Raw genomic sequence first — 22,142 nt, 5'->3', positions numbered from 1 at the left:
CATAAACCGTGTTAGATGAATCAGAGGGGTTTGTGGGTAATTGAACAGTGGCATAAACAGTGTTAGATGAATCAGAGGGGTTTGTGGGTAATTGAGCAGTGGCAAAAACAGTGTTAGATGAATCAGAGGGGTTTGTGGGTAATTGAGCAGTGTGAATCAGAGGGGTTTGTGGGTAATTGAACAGTGGCATAAACATTGTTAGATGAATCAGAGGGGTTTGTGGGTAATTGAGCAGTGGCATATACAGTGTTAGATGAATCAGAGGGGTTTGTGGGTAATTGAGAAGTGTGAATCAGAGGGGTTTGTGGGTAAGTGAGCAGTGGCATAAACAGTGTTAGATGAATCAGAGGGGTTTGTGGGTAATTGAGAAGTGTGAATCAGAGGGGTTTGTGGGTAAGTGAGCAGTGGCATAAACAGTGTTAGATGAATCAGAGGGGTTTGTGGGTAATTGAACAGTGGCATAAACATTGTTAGATGAATCAGAGGGGTTTGTGGGTAATTGAACAGTGGCATAAACATTGTTAGATGAATCAGAGGGGTTTGTGGGTAAGTGAGCAGTGGCATAAACAGTGTTAGATGAATCAGAGGGGTTTGTGGGTAATTGAACAGTGGCATAAACATTGTTAGATGAATCAGAGGGGTTTGTGGGTAAGTGAGCAGTGGCATAAACAGTGTTAGATGAATCAGAGGGGTTTGTGGGTAATTGAGAAGTGTGAATCATAGGGGTTTGTGGGTAAGTGAGCAGTGGCATAAACCGTGTTAGATGAATCAGAGGGGTTTGTGGGTAATTGAACAGTGGCATAAACAGTGTTAGATGAATCAGAGGGGTTTGTGGGTAATTGAGCAGTGTGAATCAGAGGGGTTTGTGGGTAAGTGAGCAGTGGCATAAACAGTGTTAGATGAATCAGAGGGGTTTGTGGGTAATTGAGCAGTGGCATAAACAGCGTTAGATGAATCAGAGGGGTTTGTGGGTAATTGAGAAGTGTGAATCAGAGGGGTTTGTGGGTAATTGAGCAGTGGCATATACAGTGTTAGATGAATCAGAGGGGTTTGTGGGTAATTGAGAAGTGTGAATCAGAGGGGTTTGTGGGTAAGTGAGCAGTGGCATAAACAGTGTTAGATGAATCAGAGGGGTTTGTGGGTAATTGAGAAGTGTGAATCAGAGGGGTTTGTGGGTAAGTGAGCAGTGGCATAAACCGTGTTAGATGAATCAGAGGGGTTTGTGGGTAATTGAGCAGTGGCATAAACAGTGTTAGATGAATCAGAGGGGTTTGTGGGTAATTGAGCAGTGTGAATCAGAGGGGTTTGTGGGTAAGTGAGCAGTGGCATAAACAGTGTTAGATGAATCAGAGGGGTTTGTGGGTAATTGAGCAGTGGCATAAACAGTGTTAGATGAATCAGAGGGGTTTGTGGGTAATTGAACAGTGGCATAAACATTGTTAGATGAATCAGAGGGGTTTGTGGGTAATTGAGAAGTGGCATAAACAGTGTTAGATGAATCAGAGGGGTTTGTGGGTAATTGAACAGTGGCATAAACAGTGTTAGATGAATCAGAGGGGTTTGTGGGTAATTGTCTGTGAGTGTCTTTAATCTCCTCATAATCACATCCAGTGTGAGAAACCTGAGGAGAGACAGAGAAATCAGTTACAGCTCTACAGATCTTCATGATTAGAATTTATTTTCATTATAAAATAAACATCTTATTTTATACAGTAACTGGACTGACTGCTTTATGTTTTCCTGCTCCAGTCTGAGATGACGAATCACCGCCTGCCAAAAATTAGACTTAAATAAATGGCATTATATCATATTTCAACACTGTGTCAGTTGTCACACATCATCTGTATTTTGTAGCTGTAGCCAATAGGTAGCGATAGAATCAAAGAGAAAAACAAATCTTCATTTTAAGCTCGATATGAATGAGAGATTCTGTATCTAAAGGAGTTTTACCTCGAGACTTATGATTCTTATAGAGAAACAGTAATAAGAGACCAATGATGATCAGAACCAGAAGAACCAGAACCAGAACCAGAACCAGAGAGATGATCAGATAAGAGCCTGTAAACAGAAAATGAAATAATAAATAATGAGTGAATCTGATTACAGTGAGCCAAAGTGTGAGTGGAGCAGTGTGATTTTGATTGAAGCGAGGAGCAGATTTTTTTTTAAAGGGGGGGGGGGGTGAAATGCTCGTTTTCACTCAATATCCTGTTAATCTTGAGTACCTATAGAGTAGTGCTGCACCCTTCATAACTCCAAAAAGTCTTTAGTTTTATTATATTCATAAGAGAAAGATAGTCTGTACCGATTTTTCCCGGAAAAACACAAGCCGCTGGAGGTGTGACGTGTGGGTGGAGCTAAAGAATCACGAGCGCCAGTAGGCTTTTGCGTTGAGAGCGTCTGGAAACTGTGACATTACCGTGAGGAAAAAACCATCATCCAAAACAAACCATGGCTAACAGTCAGATTCAGCGTATGTTTATGATCCAGAATCAGATCCAGAGGCTGAAATTTAACAAGAGCAGCATCAGCAACGACGTCTCTATGTGGTATGTACTGAAACTGTATATATTTGCTTAGCGGTTTTGGAAAATGACTAAGTTCCACTTTATGTCTTCCAAATGCAGGGAACAAACACAAATACTTGCACAACTCCATTGATGCTCTGTAAAAATAAACTCCATCCACTGGTCCCTTAATGCTGTTTCTCGTTTGGTAATCTGTGCAGGGTTGTCTTGCCCTGGCAACCAAAAACACACTTCTTTTGTGACAGAAATTCCGCTCCATCTAATGTCACACAGAGCCATACTCGGAAAAAACTTTCCGAAACTTGTGACAAACCGGAAGGAGTATTTTTGGAACAGAAATACTCCTTCAAACGTACAACTTAATGTTTGAAACTTTGTCCATGTTTAGCATGGGAATCCAACTCTTTAACAGTGTAAAAAACTCAGTATGCATGAAATAGCATTTCACCCCCCCCCCCCCCCTTTAAAGTCGGAGTGTCGTGGTTTTCACTTCAACCAAGAGCGCTCCACCACTGCTCCATCACGGGTACAATCCATGCCAACAGCCGTAATATAACTGCACATTTAGCAAGAATTTATAATTAAACATATTTATCTATAGCTTGATACAGGTGGATCACTCAGATCAGGTGATACAGCACATTCACACACAATCACTTTCACAATAATGCATTCTAACAAATCTAATCTTACAGTGCTTCTTCATCTGTATCTGATTATGAATGAGCAGAAATCTGTAAGACATGCATTTATCTGTAGATAAAATAACTGATGAAAATATACTGTTATTTTCATCAGAAAAATTTGAATTATAGGCTACCTTTTATTGTGGACAACCATGTAATTAGTTTGCCATGTGGTATGAAAAATATATTATTTATTTCATAAAAAAAGTTTTTTTTTTTTTTTTTTAATATATATATGTTATGAACAGAACATTTCAAACATATTGCAATATTTTAGCTGCGGAGCGGTGTTTCAGTGAGCGTGGAGTGATTATTAAATGCTCAGGACATGAAGGGGATGTTGTTGTCACTCCACTCCGCTCACATACTCTGCTTTGAGCTTAATATCAAATCATATGTTTATATTTTATTATACAAGCACCTTTGAACATGTCAGAAGACACTGATGCAGAGGGTTTGAAAACAGAAGTAGATGATGAAGAAGGCGATGAAGAAGGCGATGATGATGAAGATGATGGTGGTGACGATGATGATGATGATGATGAAGATAATGGTGGTGAAGTTGTCTCTGAAACATCTGTATATAAAACAATTAATTTTTTTCACACACAGAACTTGACCACGTGTCTCGTGGTGAATATAAGTGTTAGTGATGTCATACTCACTACCCAGAATTCATGTTTGCTGATAATTAAAAAACAAAACGTGAGCTGCTTGTTTGACTTCCTGTAACTGAAGTCTGTGGTTTCTCAGTTAAAAATAGATTTAATAGCAGGACGAGCATCTTTAACTGCAGCTTCTTTAATTATAGAACAAGACTGCAGCACAACAACTGCTCTAATACTGCATCCAGATGAACACTTACACTAGTCAAAAACTACAGTAATACTGTGTCCAAATGATCAAATAATGCTGCTGCATTGAGTCCAGATCTGCAGCACTGGAGATTTAAAGAATGAAGAAGAATAAAACACATAAACACTTTCCTCTACTTTACTCTGTGTCCAGTTTCTCAACAGCAACACTGATGTAAAAACTGCACGTTAACCTGCATTGACTACAGAATCATGAACCTCTGTAAGGAAACTTCCTATTTTTTTACTTATTTGTTTACCTGCTGGTAAACCTGTATGATCAGAATCGGTTCTCTTAACAACATCACAATCACTTTCTTTGCACAGTCAAGCAACATGATACGACACACGGTGATCTGCTGAAAGGAAGCTAGTTTTTCTTTTTAATTATATTATGATTAATACGGGTGAGAAAATCATCCGTACCAACCCCCCCCACCCCCCCCCCCCCCCACACACACACACACACACAGTCTCTGTCTCTTCATTCATTCATATATGTTTACTAATTTGATGAGTTTAAGCCTGACACATTATGATACATTATATTTGTCCTGGTTAATGATTTTCTGGAGTTTTTAGATGATAACATTACAGTCAGTGTTGAGTGTGTGATGTTGATGATCATCATGAGTTTGAGAGTCTCAGTTCCTCACCTGATTCAACGATCAGATTCACTTTAATGTAGGAATCTATTTTTCCAGAGATATCAACTCCACACCAGTACGTCCCAGAATCCTGTTCACTCAGATCTCTGAAGGTCACAGTGAAAACTGCTGATGTTGTGTCGTCAAACAGAGAGAATCTTCCAGAATCAACCCATTTGTTTTTCTCATCGGTCTTGATGAGGTCAGAGCATTTGATCCACTCTTCTCTACAAAAATACTTTGCATTGTCTGTATATTCTCTATCATATCTGCATGTGATGCTGACTCCTCCTCCTGAATATCCTCTCACACGGATGGAGCTCAGGACATCTACAAAAAACAGCATCTCAGTACAACAACAGTGTATTCATGAGACTGAACAGAGAAAAGTGTTCAAAAGTGTTCAAATCCACCTCAACATGAGCTGAAGTTAAAGTCTGTTTTAGTGATTTACTGTGAGTTCAGACTCTTACCAGGGATCATCAGCAGAGTGAAAGTCCAGATGATCTTCATTCTTCTCTCTTCTTCAGTCATCTTCTCTGCTGTTAGTAGATTCAGTTCTTCTGCAGCTCTCGATCTCTGACAGAGAGACGCCCACTTCCTGTTCCTCTGAGAGAGAGAGAGAGAGAGAGAGAGAGAGAGAGAGAGAGACCTTTGACCTTTCAAAAACCCTTTAATAACAATAAACAAATTTTCATTACACAATTACACAATTAAATCCACAAGACTATCAAAAATTACAAAAGCTTACACCTTCATTTCCAAACAACCATCACTTATCATACATAAAATTCCATTTAAACACCAAACTTCTTCAAAAGTAGTCAATTTTCCAATATGTTTATAATATGCAAATTCAACCATTAAACGGGCAGAGATCAAACCTTTGTATCTTAAAACAATATTTGTGGAACCTTTTGCCATAATTTTAGCTTTTCTTGTCAACCATATGCTTAATTTAGCTTGTCCATACAAATAATTCAGAAATACATCAACATTCCTTGTTTTATACCGATACTTAGGACCAAAAATAAAACCTTCTTCACTAAAAGCATGACCCAACATATCACACCATTCTTTCAACACTTGAAAAAGTGACCCTAGTCTATCACATTTTAAAAATAGATGAGACAAAGTTTCAGTTTCAGAACAAAATGGGCAAGTTTCAATAACACTGGAGTCCAAATGAGCTTTATGTTTATTTGTGGCTACTATTCCATGTATGATCCTCCACTGTAAATCTCCAGTTCTCTTATCTATGGGAACCTTATACAAAGTTCTCCAGCTTCTTTTAGGTGAAAGATCTATACCAAATATTTCTTGCCATTTGGACTCACATACTTGTTTCAATTCTTGAAAGTGCATTACTTTTACACAAACATAGTACATAGATTTCTTGCCCACCTCATGAAAATATTTAAGTTCTGGAGTGTTACAAGTGAGTAACTTTCCCTCTTCCTCCTGCCATGAGTCCACAGAAACTTTTACTTCCAATTCCGGGAACTCTTTCACATTATTATCCTCATTTTGTTCTAATAGTTCCTTATCGAGAGCACATTTAAATTCAGAAGGCACAGCTTCCACAATTTCATTTAAAAGTCTTTCAGAAAAACGTAAGGATTTAACACCAATCTTTGTGGCAATATCTTCTGGGGATAACCACCCTTTCTCATTCAGAAAAGAGGACACCTTGGTAAAACCTGCTCTTACAAGTGCATTTCTCATTGAAACAGAGTTCAAAATTTTTACAGATAACACATGATTGTACATTATGGGTTCTTCTTTTCCCCAGAAACCTTTGACAGACCCTTCCAAAACTCTAAGCATTGTTTTATAGAAATGTGTTAGACCGGTTACTTCCACTCCATCAAGATCCATTAAAAACAGATGTCGATCAAGGCCCAAACGTCCTCCTTTTCTCAACAAGCCACAGGCTACATCTGTCCAGCTGACGTGCCTTTTATACAAGAGCCTTTGAGCAGCCTGTAATCTAAAAGCAGCAACTCTGCATTCAATGTCAATAAGTCCTTGTCCTCCTTCACATATTGGTAAATACAGGACAGCTGCTTTCAGCCAGTGCTGTCCTGACCAAAAAAAATTAACCAACTGTCTTTGGATATCCTTTACAAGATTAGGAGGAGGATCCAAAACAGCCATTTTATGCCACATTGAAGATGCAATAAGGTTATTTATTATCAAAACTCTTCCTCTATATGATAATCGAGGGAGAAGCCATTTCCAATTGGACAAGCGTACACACATCTTCTCCATCAATCCATCCCAATTCTTCCCTTTATATAAATCAGAACCTAAAAAGACTCCTAAAAATTTAATACCATCTCTACTCCATCCAACGTTTCCAGGCAACTTTGGTACTGAGCTTGTAGTTCCACACCATAAAGCTTCACATTTCCCCCAATTTATTTTAGCTAAAGATGGCTTTTCATAACACTGGATACAATTCAATACTCTCTGTACATCTTCTTTATCCTTAATTATCACAGTGAGGTCATCAGCATAAGCAGAAAGTTTAATAGGTTTATTAAAGGATCCTTCAATATGTAAACCTTTTAATGACGTTCTTAATTTACACCATAAAGGTTCAATAACCAAACTATAGAGTTGACCCGAAAGAGGGCAACCCTGCCTTATCCCCCTTCTGACTTTAATGGGTGCACTTAAACCTCCAGGCACTTTTATCATACATTCTGCTTTTTCATATAGTAATCTAATCCATGAAATAAAAACATCTCCAAAGCCATATGCATTTAAAACATCAAACAGATAAGAATGATCTACTCTGTCGAAAGCCTTTTCTTGATCTAGGGATAATATCCCTAGATCAATATTATTTACCATTGAATAGTCAATGACATCTCTTATAAGGAACAAATTATCTCTAATGTACCTGTTTTTTATACAATAAGACTGATCCTTGTGAATGAATTCTCCCATATGTTCATTCAGTCTATTGGAAATACACTTAGAGGAAATCTTATAATCTGTAGTTAATAAAGCTACAGGCCTCCAATTTTTAAGTAAAGTTAGATCACCTTTTTTTTGGTAGCAGAGAAAGAATTGCTCTTCTGCAACTAATAGGTAAACATCCTGTTTGTATTGAATATAAAATCACATCATAATAGTCTCTTCCAATAATTTCCCAAAAGGAATTAAAAAAATCAGAGGGAAGCCCATCTAATCCAGGGGATTTTCCGGTTGATAATTCTTGCACAGCTTTAGTTACTTCCTGAAAACTTAAAATAGAATTCAAGTCTTCTTTATGCTCTGATTTAAGTTTTGAAATTGAATCTAAAAGTTCAGTTTTACAATCTAAATCTGTTATATCTATATCATACAACCTAGAATAAAAATCAACAACACATTTACTCATTTCAGATGGGCCATAAAATAAATCACCTCTTTCATCCCTTAAACACAACATTTGTTTCTCTTGACACACTTTTCGTTCTAAGTTGAAAAAGAAGGATGTTGGTCCATCAATATCCCTAATATGAGAAAAACGAGCTCTGACAAGAGCTCCTTTTACTTTTTCTTGCAGTAAAATTTCTAACTGTAGCTTTTTTTCATTAATAACATTTTGTAATTGATTTTCATATCTTTCCAACATTCTATTTTCAATTTCAAAAATCTCATTTTCAATTTCCTTAATCATATTTCTCATTCTTTTTGAGGAATAACAAGTATATTGTTTAATTTGGGTTTTCCCTACTTCCCACCATTGTATTATATCTCTAAAATCATTTTTACGCATCTGCCATATTTGCCAAAATAAATTAAAATTTGCACAAAAAACAGCATCTTGTAACAGCTTTTTGTTAAAATGCCAATATGAACCTACTTTACATTGCTTTGACAATACACAATCTATTGTAATCATTTTATGATCTGAAATAATATTAGGAATTATATTAGCATTACAGATTCTATTCCTTGAATTATTAGAAATATAAAACCTATCTAACCTTGCCCCATGAACCTGTCCTTCAGAAACCTTCACCCAGGTATACTGTTTTAAAGATGGGTTTCAGTTCTCCAGATGTCGTTTAACTCAAAACTTTTAACAATGTTTGCCAAAACAGATGAAGACTGATAGTGCATTTCTTCGTTATTTCTATCCATATTAAAATCTAAAGTACAATTAAAATCTCCTCCCATAATAACAATATCTTTTGATTTTAATGTATTTAAAACTTCCTTAATTTTCTTAAAAAGAACAATTCTCTCAGACCCTTTATTATTGGCATAAACATTTACAAAAATTATATTATGAGTATTTAATTCTGCTTTTACAACTAATAAACGGCCTGGCTCTATCTCTTGCTCCGATAAAATTTTAACCTTACAGTTGGGACTAAAACATATAGCAACACCCGAGCTAACATTGGAGCCATGACTAAGAATATACTTCCCATCCCACCACAAGCCCCATTCTACTTCATTGCTTTTATCACTATGGGTCTCTTGAAGAAAAGTCACTCCAATATTTTTTAATGTTAAATACTCTGAAACCAAGGCTTGTTTTTTTCTATCTCTAAGGCCATTTACATTCAAAGATGCTACTCGCAATGGCTCCATAAGACAGGAAAGTAAAGAAAAACAGAGAATAAAGGAAAAACAAAGAGACAGACAAAAAGCCATTATGATTATTTAAGATTTCTCCTAATTTCCTTTCCTCTTTTATTTTGCCTAATCGTAGCTATATGTTTTTTCAACCGAAAGCGTTTCTGTTGCGATAACACAGAAAAATTATACATTTTCCGCGCCCACACAACTGAAGCAACGAATTTGTCAACATCTGGGAAATAATCAGCAACATTTACCTTTTTACCTTTTGTTTCATCCAAAAACTCATTAATCTGTTCCACATTATATAAATCATCACCTACCTTTGGGCAATCAGATATATCAGAACAACAATCATCATCCTTTCCTCCATCATCCTGAGTCTGACTCATTGATAAAACTTCATCAAAACCTACATCTTCAGCCGTATTCACCACCTCTACATCCTGACTCACTGATACGACCCCATCAGAAAGCACATTTTCAACAGCCGTCGCCGCTTTTACGGCTATTTTACTACTACAGCAAGGCTGCTCTTCTTGCACAAACCCAGCAGAATCACTAGAAATTGCACTCACCTCATTCTCTTCACCAGTATCCACACCTTGGCCTTCTGACACTTTCTCTGGTTCCCGATTAAGGTCACCCTGACTTTCCGTTGTATTTTCATTTGCCACCGCTTGTTCTTCTCCTATCCGAATCTCCTCTGGTCTATTTTTATGCGGACACGAGAATCGTTTGTGACCAATATCACCGCACTCAAAGCACCTCAAGCTTTCCGTGCTTGCATATACTGTAACACATAAGAACTATCCCCATCATTTACTCTAAAAGACACATCCAAAGTTTTATCCTGAGAATTTAAAAACATGTGAACTTGCCTTCTAAACGACATTACATGTTTTAGCGCTGGATTCTTGCACCCTAAAGGTACCACCTTAACTGGACTGAATACTTTCCCAAAACGAGATAATTCTTTAACAATCACTTCACTTTTAATGAATGGAGGAACGTTTGAAATGGTTACTTTGGTAGCCGGTGCATACAGCGGCGTTACTGGCACAAACATTCCTTTCACCCAAAGCCCATTTTCAATTATCTGATTAACGTGTTGCTCAGTCTTCAAAAAAACCACGACAGCTTTGTTCATTCGCGAGGCCGAATTTATATTTTCGTGACCAACCTGATCACCAACTACAATCAACACGTCCTCAATCGAAGCGGTCGGCTCCGGTACACATCTAAACCCATTCCGGAGAGAAACCGACACCGTTCCCCCCGAAGAAGACGCCATGCGGACGCCAAAAAAAAAACCCGGGAAGAAGAAAAACAATACCCTCTAAACTAACCTAAACCTAAACACAAAAAAATAATAAGAAAAAAGAAACACACTTTCAGTATGTTTTTAGAAATAAAGAAAGATTAGAAAAAACAACAATAAACACCAATTAGAAACGCTCTCACACACGTCCACTCACGCAAACTCATTCCACTAGAGGGAGACAGAGAGAGAGAGAGAGAGAGAGAGAGAGAGTAATAAAAGAGAACTGATGATTATACATGTTCACACAAACATACAAGACTCACATACATGTGTAAATACAACTTTGTGTTCAAAGCATTATTTGAGAGATATCTACAAAAATATGGAAGCATATGGGTAGCATTATTCAATTTGGGATGTAATATGCAAAATGACAATGCAATATGTAAAATGGCAATGCATTTCTGTATTTACATTTACATTTTCCAATACATTTGTGCAACGTTTGGTGCAAAATGAAAATGAAAATTAAATTACATAATTTTCATTTGCCATTTCCTACACCAGTTTTAATATGTAAAATGAATATTAATTTTAACGTTTTATAAGTTGCAAAATTAAAATGAAAATGTATTACAGAAATGATTAGATATGTCTAACATGTTAAAGCAAAAACTGTGGCAAAATGATCATTTAAATGCTATTTTTCTTAAATGCATTAACACTCACAGTCAAGACACTTACCGATTGCATTTTCATTCAGTGTCCCGCAATGAATGTAGCAAAACTCAATGTACACATTGAAAATGCATTCCGAGCCGATCAAATCTCCGCCCCCTCCCGCCCTGTCAATCACTGCGTGAACAAGGCGGGGTTTACAGAAGGTCAAGAGACTCAAGTGAGAGAAAATGGACAAGACAGTTGGCCCGTGTACGTTTTGATCATTTCGGTTTATGGCTTCAATATTTCATTCGGACTTGTGGGCGGAGCTGAAACGCTGCTTTCATCTGATTGGTCGAATCGGATCGGTTTTCATCTGACAGCCTTCAGCTGAAATGTCTGAAACTACACTCACTGTTAATTAGCATAATATTTGAATCAGATGTAGCTGGGCACATAATTCGTGCTACTGAGACCTGCAAATTATTTCTAGGTTGTAGTATCGTATGAATATTGTCCCACTGATAAAAACAGTGCAAATAGTTCTGTCCCTTTGGATAACAGTAAAGTGGAAATAAATATAGTTAAATTTATGAAATAAAATTAAATAGGATTTTTTGGGAAGGTAAGTCTGGACAGTTATACAAGCAACACCAGTCGGACGAGTCTAAAGATATGAGCTGAATTGGGTGAAACATTAAAGTTCTAGTCTGTGTCAATTACTCTCATAATAAATAATAATAATAATAATGTTAACTGTATTTTTCGGTATAAGTTGCATCAGTCCAAAAATACGTCATGACGAGGAAAAAAACATATATAAGTCGCACTGGACTATATGTCACATTTATTCAAGACCAAGAGAATCATTACCGTCTACAGCCGCGAGAGGGCGCTCTGAGGTAGGCTACAGGAGCACTGAGCAGCATAGAGCTAATTTTACTATTTTTATTTAGAAATGTAACTATATTCATTTTTACAATTATTTATTAATGTCACACACACACATACCTAGTGCCTTATGACTTAAAAGATGAGAGTGGTAAATGTTAAAGACATGGGACTGTTCAGTCTATTATTGATTTTAATTTCCACTTCACTGTTATCCAAAGGGACAGAACTATTTGCACTGTATTTATCAGTGGGACAATAATCATACAATACTACAACCTAGAAATAATTTGCAGGTCTCAGCAGCACGAATTATGTGCCCAGCTACATCTGATTCAAATATTATGCTAATTAACAGTGAGTGTAGTTTCAGACATTTCAGCTGAAGGCTGTCAGATGAAAACCGCTCCGATTCGACCAATCAGATGAAAGCAGCGTTTCAGCTCCGCCCACAAGTCCGAATGAAATATTGAAGCCATAAACCGAAATGATCAAAACATACATGGACCAACTGTCTTGTCCATGTTGTCTCACTTGATTGAATCTTATTCTTGAGACTTGAGTCTCTTGACCTTCTGCAAGCCCCGCCTTGTTCACACAATGATTGACGTGGCGCGAGGGCGGGGACACGTGATCGGCTCGGAATGCATTTTCAATGTGTACATTGAGTTTTGCTACATTCATTGCGGGACACCGAATGAAAATGCAATCGGTAAGTGTCTTGACTGTGAGTGTTAATGCATTTAAGAAAAATAGCATTTAAATGATCATTTTGCCACAGTTTTTGCTTTAACATGTTAGACATATCTAATCATTTCTGTAATACATTTTCATTTTAATTTTGCAACTTATAAAGCGTTAAAATTAATATTCATTTTACATATTAAAACTGGTGTAGGAAATGGCAAATGAAAATTATGTAATTTAATTTTCATTTTCATTTTGCACCAAACGTTGCACAAATGTATTGGAAAATGTAAATGTAAATACAGAAATGCATTGCCATTTTACATATTGCATTGTCATTTTGCATATTACATCCCAAATTGAATAATGCTACCCATATGCTTCCATACAAAAATATGTTTCTATAATCTTTATTCAGATTAAAATCTCAAAGACTAGAAATGAACAGTGAGATCTAGTGGACATACTGGTTGATTGATTAAAATAGGAACATTAAAAACATATATATTTATTTTTTTTTCACTTTATTTTGATAATCCACTTTACCTATACATAACTTTGCAACTAGCAGTGATTATAGTAATGGTAGACCGTCTGCTTAATATCTGCTAACACTTTATTCTGATGGTCACTCTACTAATACTCTAATGAGAGTTTGTTGATATGTACAAAGTTACTTACAGTTAGTAGAATGTCTAAAACAGGTTATCAAAATAAAGTGTAACCTTTTTTTATTTTTTTTTCATTACAGCATTTATTATAATTTATTATTAATTATTCATTTAATCAAAATATCTCCCCCTCCCTCTCGCACTTCACCTCAGTCACAGGACAGAAGGTGTGGTTTTAAATCATTTTATCTGTCCAGTCTATTCATATCATATTTGCATACAATATCAGTTCTTCAACTTGGTTTATTACATTATAAGTTATCAACTTTTTGAAATAAGCACTGAGTAAAGAACAATAGTTGATGCATGTGTTAAATTTGTGAGCTTTTTAACTCTGAGACGTAATAAAAATGTTTTACAAGAACCATGAGTGGCCAGGTGTGTAGTTTGACATTAATCAAACTAACTGAGCACTGCTGCGTATTCTGCTTTAATTTTACACTTCTGTTCTGAAACATTTTAATACTTATTCACATCAAAATCTGACCGAAATCTCCAGGGTTTCTGATCATTTATTTCAGTGTCATTTGCAGAAAAATAAACACTGCACTGTCATTTAAACATCGTTCACATCTGACTTACAAGTCTTAAATACAGAGCAAAGGAGAACCACGAAAAGAACACATATACCAAACATAGAGGCTTAAACCCAGAATCAAAGTCTTCATCTCATTGAGATTGTCTGCTGTGTCTCTTCAGACAGTGAGAGGATTGACAGCAGTGTATTCACTGTAATCCTGATTATTCCCCAATCTGACTCTGTCAGGACAGTCTGCTTTCTTCTGGAAATTCACCACGGTATAATTCAGATCCTCAGCAGATGTGATGAAGATCTGAGAGTCACCAGTGGCTTCCTGAACTGTAGAGTAAACTGATGAATCAGAGGGGTTTGTGGGTAATTGAGCAGTGGCATAAACAGTGTTAGATGAATCAGAGGGATTTGTGGGTAATTGTCTGTGAGTGTCTTTAATCTCATCATAATCACATCCAGTGTGAGAAACCTGAGGAGAGACAGATCAATTATTTACAACTTTGAATATCTTCATGATGGACGCATTAGAATTTATTTTCAATATGAATACAAGTCAACATCTTATTTTATACAGTAACTGGACTGACTGCTTCATGTTTTCCTGCTTCAGTCCGAGATGACGAATCACAGCCTGCCAATATAAGAGTCATAATTAATGACATTATATCACATTTCAATACTGGTGTCTTATGGAATTGTTTTTTACAAAACATCAAATATCTGTATTTTGCTCATGTCTCATTGCTGCCTGCAGGTGGCGACAGACTCAAAGTGGGAAAACTGATAAATCTTTGCATTTTAAACTCAGTATAATGTAGTTTCTCCATCTAAAGGGATTAAGAAGCAGTTTTACCTCGAGACTGATGCTTCTTATAGAGAAACCGAAATAAGAGACCAATGATGATCAGGACCAGAAGAACCAGAACCAGAGGGACAGAGATCAGAGAAGAGCCTGAAAACAGGAGATAAACAATCAGTCTGATCACTCTGGGCTAAATATCAGATCAGATCACGGGTGCAGCTTCATGTTTGGGACAGGATTGACCAGAGCATGATACTGGGCTTGCAGGTTACAGGTTACAGGTTTCACGTTGAACAATCACACAAGCTCTGTTAACAATGTTCTTGTCTTTGTCACGTTCGGTGATACAAGAAACACGGAGAGATCCAAGTGCAGGTAAGATATTTATTAAGGGGCAATCCAAAAGGGTAAACAGTCCAGGCAGGGTCAAAACCAGAGAATCCAAATAAACAAGAACAGACAAAACAAGGCAGGATCAAGACTACGGAATGACAAGACATTAGACAAGGACTCCGTGACACATACTCAGACAGACCGGGTATAAATACACAGAAGGTAATGGGGGAAATGGAGACAGGTGGGGAATAATCAATTAACCCAAACAAGGAGGAAGGTGACCAACTAAGGGAACAGACAGTTAATAAAGTGACAGACACCGTGGGAAAGGAGGACATCTAGTGGAAACCCAGGGACACAACCCAGACACTGTGACAGTCTTAAACTCAGTTATGCTAATGTGTAGCTAATGTGCAGACTTTCTGAGCAAAGGATCACTCTAACCCTTCTCTGTTTAAAGATACTGCGACCTGAGATTAAAGTGTGGAAAAAACAATCTACAGTATACCAAAATATGTTGGTTTTGAGGATAGAAATACAGTGCCCCACCTAGTTACAGTAAGTCTTAGAAAAGTCTTAGAGCCCCGAAAGACACATGTCCATTTACTCCACACAAACTGCTGCTGATGTTGTGAGAAAGGCCGAGTCTGCACATGCACAGAAAGAGAAAGAGTGACTGAGCAGGAAAGAGCATCACGTGTGCATCAATGAGCAAAAGTTAGTTATCTGTTTATCAAGTTAGAGATAACTGACAGGTAAACAGTTCATTATGAATGTGTAGGTCATATTTCCTATGCTCCTGTATTGTACTGCAATATTAGAAACTGAATAGCACTTTATTTGAAGTTTATGTACATGATGTTTATACTTGTAGTTTATGTAAATTACCTCATAAGCGTTTTTTTTTATTATGAAAGTGTTTGTCATTTCTAATCACTAGGTGGTGTTATAATATTCCATTGTTGTTTATATACAGTAGTTGGTTTCTTTTATAATATTTAACCTAATAATTTAAATTTAGTATTTAAAAATACTAGCAGTTCAGAATGTCTTTGGAATAATATTATTGAGACATATAAGTCAATCTACTCATTCTTTTTCTATTGTAGACCACACACAAAGACATATTCCTGCATATGTGAACACACACCAACACTCTCAGAAAATAATGTACATAATTGTACCTTTAGGGGTACAATAGCTTGTCACTGGGGCTGTACCTTCAAGGGTACAGCTTTTGTACCCTTGTGATTTGTACCTTAAGAGACCAGTTTTGTACCTATGATGACAATTTTGTACATTTATTTAACAGTACAAAAACTCACCCTTCAAAAAGGATGAAAAAAGGGTATATTAACACACACACGCTAAAAACAATGTCTAACTGTAACATAAAAAATGATCATCTACTGAGTGAGTGTAATTTGCCTGAAAATCCATTTCATTTCCCGGTTTCAGTATAGTCTTTTTTTTATCAGCCTTGACACTGCATGCATGAAAGTGATGCTCATAGGACAAAGAATTCAACAATTTTCCACAAACGATCCACATGGTGTCTATGTTAAAGAAATACTTGATTTGCCAAAACAATGGAATAGACTCAGAATGCAGTACATCTCGACGTCGGTTACTTCTATGCCTGCTTCTGATATTTTTTGAAGGACCTCCTTGGTTGAAAGCCCTGTAAGAACCAGAGGTGGGAAGTCCAGGGGCCAAAGAGTAAAAGTCCTGCCATATTTTTGTTCCACCCATGAACTCAGCAGCTGATTTCATCAGAGGAGGAACCAAGTCATTCCTTCCAAGTCACAAACTAGTCTTGAGTCAAATCCCAAGTCCTCGAAGAGTGAACGTTAATGAGATAATTAAGTGACTAATTAAATGATGATTGTGCATTAGTGATGAACACCTGCTGTTATTAATAATTACAGAGGATCAGATGTTGATGTTTTATGTACCCTATGCCAAGGGTAAAAAAGCTGTACCTTTGAGGGTACACTCTCAGAAAATAAAGTGCATAATTGTACCTTTAGGGGTACAATAGCTTGTCACTGGGGCTGTACTCTCAAGGGTACCATATATCAAATATTTTTGTTTCTTTCCCATCACATGTCTAGGCTTTGAAATTCCATTGAAACTACAGCATGCACACACACAAAAAAAACCAAAAAAAAAACTTTGCTCTAATATTTTTCAGGGTACAGATTTTTTATTTGTAACACATATAGAAGTTTGCACTCCAGTGCTTTTTAGACACACACAGATATCAAGAACCAGCATGAGTTGAATCTCTACAGTGGTGACAATCAACAAAATGCTTCATGTTGTAATACATGAATTACTCCCATAATGCACTGCAGTATGAATAATAATTTTCACTATTGTTGAGGATCACATGATAAATGTTCATGGCTAAATGCCTAATTCCAAAATGTGTTTTTTTTTGTTTTCTTAATATTGAAGCCTTATATAGTGGCATTTGCAAAATGAGATTTCTCTTTTTTTTGTGAAAGTGACATACAGTTAATTATTGTGACCCATACTCAGAATTCATACTTTGCATTTAACCGATTCAAAGTGCCCAGACAGAGCAGTGAATACACGGCAGTCCTCTCTAAGAACTAAGCCACGAACCCTTCTCTTTAAACATATAATCAAGAAATTTAATCAAGATCATACAGTCATCATAAGCATAAGTCATCTGCTAGATCAAGAGTTGTATCAGCATTGCACACATGTTTGCTGCAAAACAATAATGCAATTGTTTAGAAGCAAATTTTTAGACACTCCTTAAAGGCTCAAGAGCTCAACTGAAGCAAATACTCATTACAATTATTGTGGCACAGTTTTTTTTTTTTTTTCTTCCAGTTGATTTCATCCAAGGCTGTGCTTAAAGTCAGTTGTAGTTCTTGTGTTTCTCTTTTCTTCAGTGATGTTGATTGTTAACAGCAGGTGTTAATCATTAATGCATCTTCATTTAATTAGTCACTTAATTATCTCATTAACTTTTACTCTTTGAGGACTTGGGATTTGACTCAAGACTCGTTTGTGACATGGAAGGAATGACTTGTTTCCTCTGATGAAATCATCTGCTGAGTTCATGGGTGGAGCAAAAATATGGCAGGACTTTTACTCTTTGGGCCCTGGATTACCCACCTCTGGTAAGAACCATGCGTAACCGTGCTATGACTTAGTCTCCGCCAAAAGAAAGAAACAGAAGAAACCGGACGTTCTTTTAAAGGGTAACTAAACCCCTGGTCAGAGCCTGACTCCACCCACTGACAATATTTGAAAAATGCTGAAAAGTGGGCAGATCACAGCGGAGATAGAGGGGACGGACCGAGGGCGGGGCTGAGTGTGTGGGGCGTGAACCTGAGACCTGCAGTGACTGATTGATTGACAGCTGCTGTCAGAGAGTTGCTGTAATGAAGCAAGTAGCTTTGCAACAGAGCGATCATTTGAAGTAGAGGACTTTTCTCCCCTACTTTCACCTGAAGTGGAGGATGTCGAGGTGTCTGTTCATATATATTGAGCCGCTGGCTCAAACTCCGGTCTTAACTCCCGCATTGTGTCGCTTTTCAGCACGAGCTGTGTGGAGAAGCCCATTTCCACCTCCATTGCGTTGGAGAAGCAATCATTTACATTTACATTTACATTTAATAATTTAGCAGACGCTTTTATCCAAAGTGACTTACAAATGAGAACAATAGAAGTAGTCAGGTCAATGAGAGAACAACCACAGAATACAAGTGCCATGACAAGTCTAAGTTAGTCTAGTATAGAACGCATAGCCAGGGATTTTTTTTTTTTAAATGAAAAGACAAGAAAAGGAAAGGAAAAAAGTGCTAGTGTTAGTTGGTTAAGTGCAGGCGAAAAATATGAGTCTTTAGATGTTTCTTGAAAATGAGTAAAAACTCAGCTGTACGAATTGAGATTGGGAGGTCATTCCACCAGCTGGGGACAGTCCAGGAAAAGATCTGTGCGAGTGATTTTGAACTTCTGGTACCACAAGTTGTCATTCAATTGCAGAGCGCAAACTTCTGGAGGGCACATAAGGTTTAACCAATGAGTTTAGTTAAGTTGGTGCCGTGCCAGTGGTTGTCTTGTAGGCAAGCATCAGTACCTTGAATTTGATGCGAGCAGCTACTGGTAGCCAGTGTAACCTGATGAGGAGAGGAGTAACATGAGCTTTTTTTGGCTCATTGAAGACAACCCTCGCTGCTGCATTCTGGATCATTTGCAGAGGCTTGACAGTACATGCAGGAAGGCCCGCCAGGAGAGCATTACAATAGTCCAGTCTGGAGAGAACAAGAGCTTGGACAAGAAGTTGGGTTGCTTGCTCTAACAGGAAGGGTCTAATCTTCCTAATGTTGTATAAGGCAAACCTGCAGGACCGGGTCGTTGTAGCAATGTGGTCAGTGAAGCTTAACTGATGATCCATCACAACTCCTAGGTTTCTGGCTGTGTAAAATGCCATGTAAAATGCAGTTTGCAAACTCCAGCTCTAGGCGGGAACTTGCGGTCTTCCAGGCCAAGTGCATGCAACCACTGGTGCCTAATTTTAAAGTCTGCTGGAAAGCAGTCCAGCAGTGCTGTCACAACCAGCAACACTACACCTACGTACCATCCTGACCACTGTATTAAATACAGATAAAAATCTACACTAACTTGACGATCTAAATAACTATATAATTGATATGCTAAATAGATGCTATAAAAGTCTATCCTGGTCGTTTTCATGTTCACAATTCCAACTCCTGACTCACTACAGTGATTTTGACAGAACAAGATGGTTTTATACTGCCAAGGGCGTGGTAGCTCATACTAAGGGGCGTGGTGAGCTGGAAACTGCTTATGTCAATTGCCACCACAACATCCAATAGGCTGCAGTAGCCACCGTTCAACCTGAAGAGGGCAGCACTCAGACATTTTTACACCATATATTGTAGAATTAAAACACTTTATACTCAAATGTCAAAAAAGTTACTCGAATCAATGAACAGCACTAATAAAGCCCCATTCTTACAGATCATTAACTAAAAAAATTGGTTTAGGGTTTAGTTACTCTTTAAATTGAGATTCAAGCAGCCAATCAGGGCTGGCTCTACAAATTGTACCATAACCTTTAAAAGAAACGCTACATATATGCACCTTTTAATGTTTGGGAACATATATGTACCTTTTTGACCCTCAAAAATAATCCCTATGGGGTACATTAGTGTAGATTGTACCTTGGGGGACAGAAATGGACCCCTACTGTACCCCTATTTCTGACAGTGAATGGTAAAAATGACAAACTGTAATACCTGTGTTCAGGTGTGTTGTGTGCATCTTGGTTGTAAATTACTCCAGTTCTAAGACTAGTTAAACTCTTAGGATGAAGCTGATGTGTTTTGACTGACACCCCTTGAGGAAGGCTATAAATATCAGACCTCATCTAACTCCACCTCGACTTTTATGCTTTTGTTACACATGATTAATTTCAACTCTTGTAATTCGCTTCAATCTTTTCAATCTTTATGAATGATTATATTCAAGTGGTGATTGTTAGGAATTAGAAGCAAGCTGAGGACGTCTATTTCTAAAGCATTCAGTGCCATCTACTGTTAAAAACTAAGATCAGAATCGTTTCGAGAGACAATCACGATGCATTTGAAAAAAAAAATCTAAGGTCTATAATAGCAAAACAAGAATTACTTCATCATCCTTATTATTATTATTTCACATTTGAAAAACAAATCCAAAGTATAAAATTACATTACTTATTTTCGAGTAGAAAATCTAGAGTTGAAAATCTAATCTTTTTTATGTTTAGAGCTCCTCACAAGTTACAGCAGGAATCATGTTTGTGTTTCAGCACCTGCTGGAGTAAAACTAGATGGAGACGATTTAGAAACACCTGTGACCAGAGGAGTTCTGTCTGATGAGAAGGAAGAAGAAGAAGATGATGATGATGACGACGATGATGAAGATGATGATGATGACGACGATGATGATGATGGTGATGATGATGATGAAGATGATGGTGGTGAAGTTGTTTCTGAAAGATCTGTATATAAAACAATAAAACAATGAATATATATATATATATATTATCACCGTTAATCTATTCTCAAAGTTGGGTTGGGAGTTGGGTCTATACTAAGCAAGCTATGATGACTTTCACCTTGATATTTTATATAACTGACTCGCTGAGGTCAGCCTAAAAAGATGCTCAGGACAGTTGACGGGCCACTGCTGCGCATCGTCATGAAAGCTTATCTTTCTCATGTCTTTTTAAGCCGTACCGCTTGTCGATTTAAACATTAAAGCATCCACACGCAAGACGCGGAAAAGCTGAAGAGAGTAGCTGGTTACTCGCACGCTGTGTTCGGTGCGCACGAGAGAGAGAGAGAGCCGCGTATCACGGACAGCGACACTGAACCGAGCTCTCTTCTGCGAAGAGAAAGACGTCTCAAAACACTTGAACATCGAATTTGCTTATTTTTGCTCTTGTGCCGACAAATACATACAAAATATGTCAAAATATCCACCTTGGAAATTATGCTCGAAAAAACTCAGTTATTTCTTAAGTGAAAGTAAACAGTTGAGGAAAAAAATGGGATGTGTATTGTATTGGATGCGTTCATCGTCTCTTAAAGAGACCGCGACTAATTTAGCTACTGGCTGCTGTAATGTTAATCCAAGAAAATGAATGAAAATCACTCACTGCTCTTGACTGAATTACTTTGTAGTTTTAACAGCCAAACCAAAAATTATTCAGACACCAGGCATAATTTTTGATATATATAGCAAAACTGTAATAATGTGAGAAATGTTGAAGGTGTCTGAATAAATGTAGGTTTGATTGTATATTTCATTTTTACATTGAAGACTATCCAGTGCTATTTTACATTTAATTATTTGGTTTCTGTACCTTGACACCTACAAACTTGAAAAAAACGTAAACATTGGTGTGAAACAGGCGTAAGTGTAACGGATGTGAACAAACACACTCACACGT

The 22,142-nt window shown here is 37.3% G+C and overlaps 1 protein-coding gene across 1 annotated transcript in view; it reads right to left on the bottom strand.

Annotated features, from left to right (window-relative positions):
- Positions 1–1,230: 1,230 nt before the first annotated feature.
- The window catches only part of LOC128026507 (polymeric immunoglobulin receptor), a 58,675-nt gene continuing 37,763 nt past the window's right edge, over positions 1,231–22,142 (bottom strand). Inside the window, exons 7-10 of the mRNA XM_052613785.1 lie at positions 21,039–21,188; positions 14,858–14,956; positions 14,592–14,635; positions 1,231–1,621 (exon numbers count right to left, since the gene is read on the bottom strand). Coding sequence (XP_052469745.1) covers positions 1,262–1,621; positions 14,592–14,635; positions 14,858–14,956; positions 21,039–21,188 — 653 coding nt within the window. The 3' untranslated portion in view covers positions 1,231–1,261. The remainder of the gene's footprint in view (positions 1,622–14,591; positions 14,636–14,857; positions 14,957–21,038; positions 21,189–22,142) is intronic.

The sequence above is a fragment of the Carassius gibelio genome, chromosome A1 (genome assembly GCF_023724105.1).
Source record: "Carassius gibelio isolate Cgi1373 ecotype wild population from Czech Republic chromosome A1, carGib1.2-hapl.c, whole genome shotgun sequence".
Taxonomy (NCBI): domain Eukaryota; kingdom Metazoa; phylum Chordata; class Actinopteri; order Cypriniformes; family Cyprinidae; genus Carassius; species Carassius gibelio.
This window is presented reverse-complemented; position numbering and strand designations above follow the sequence as displayed.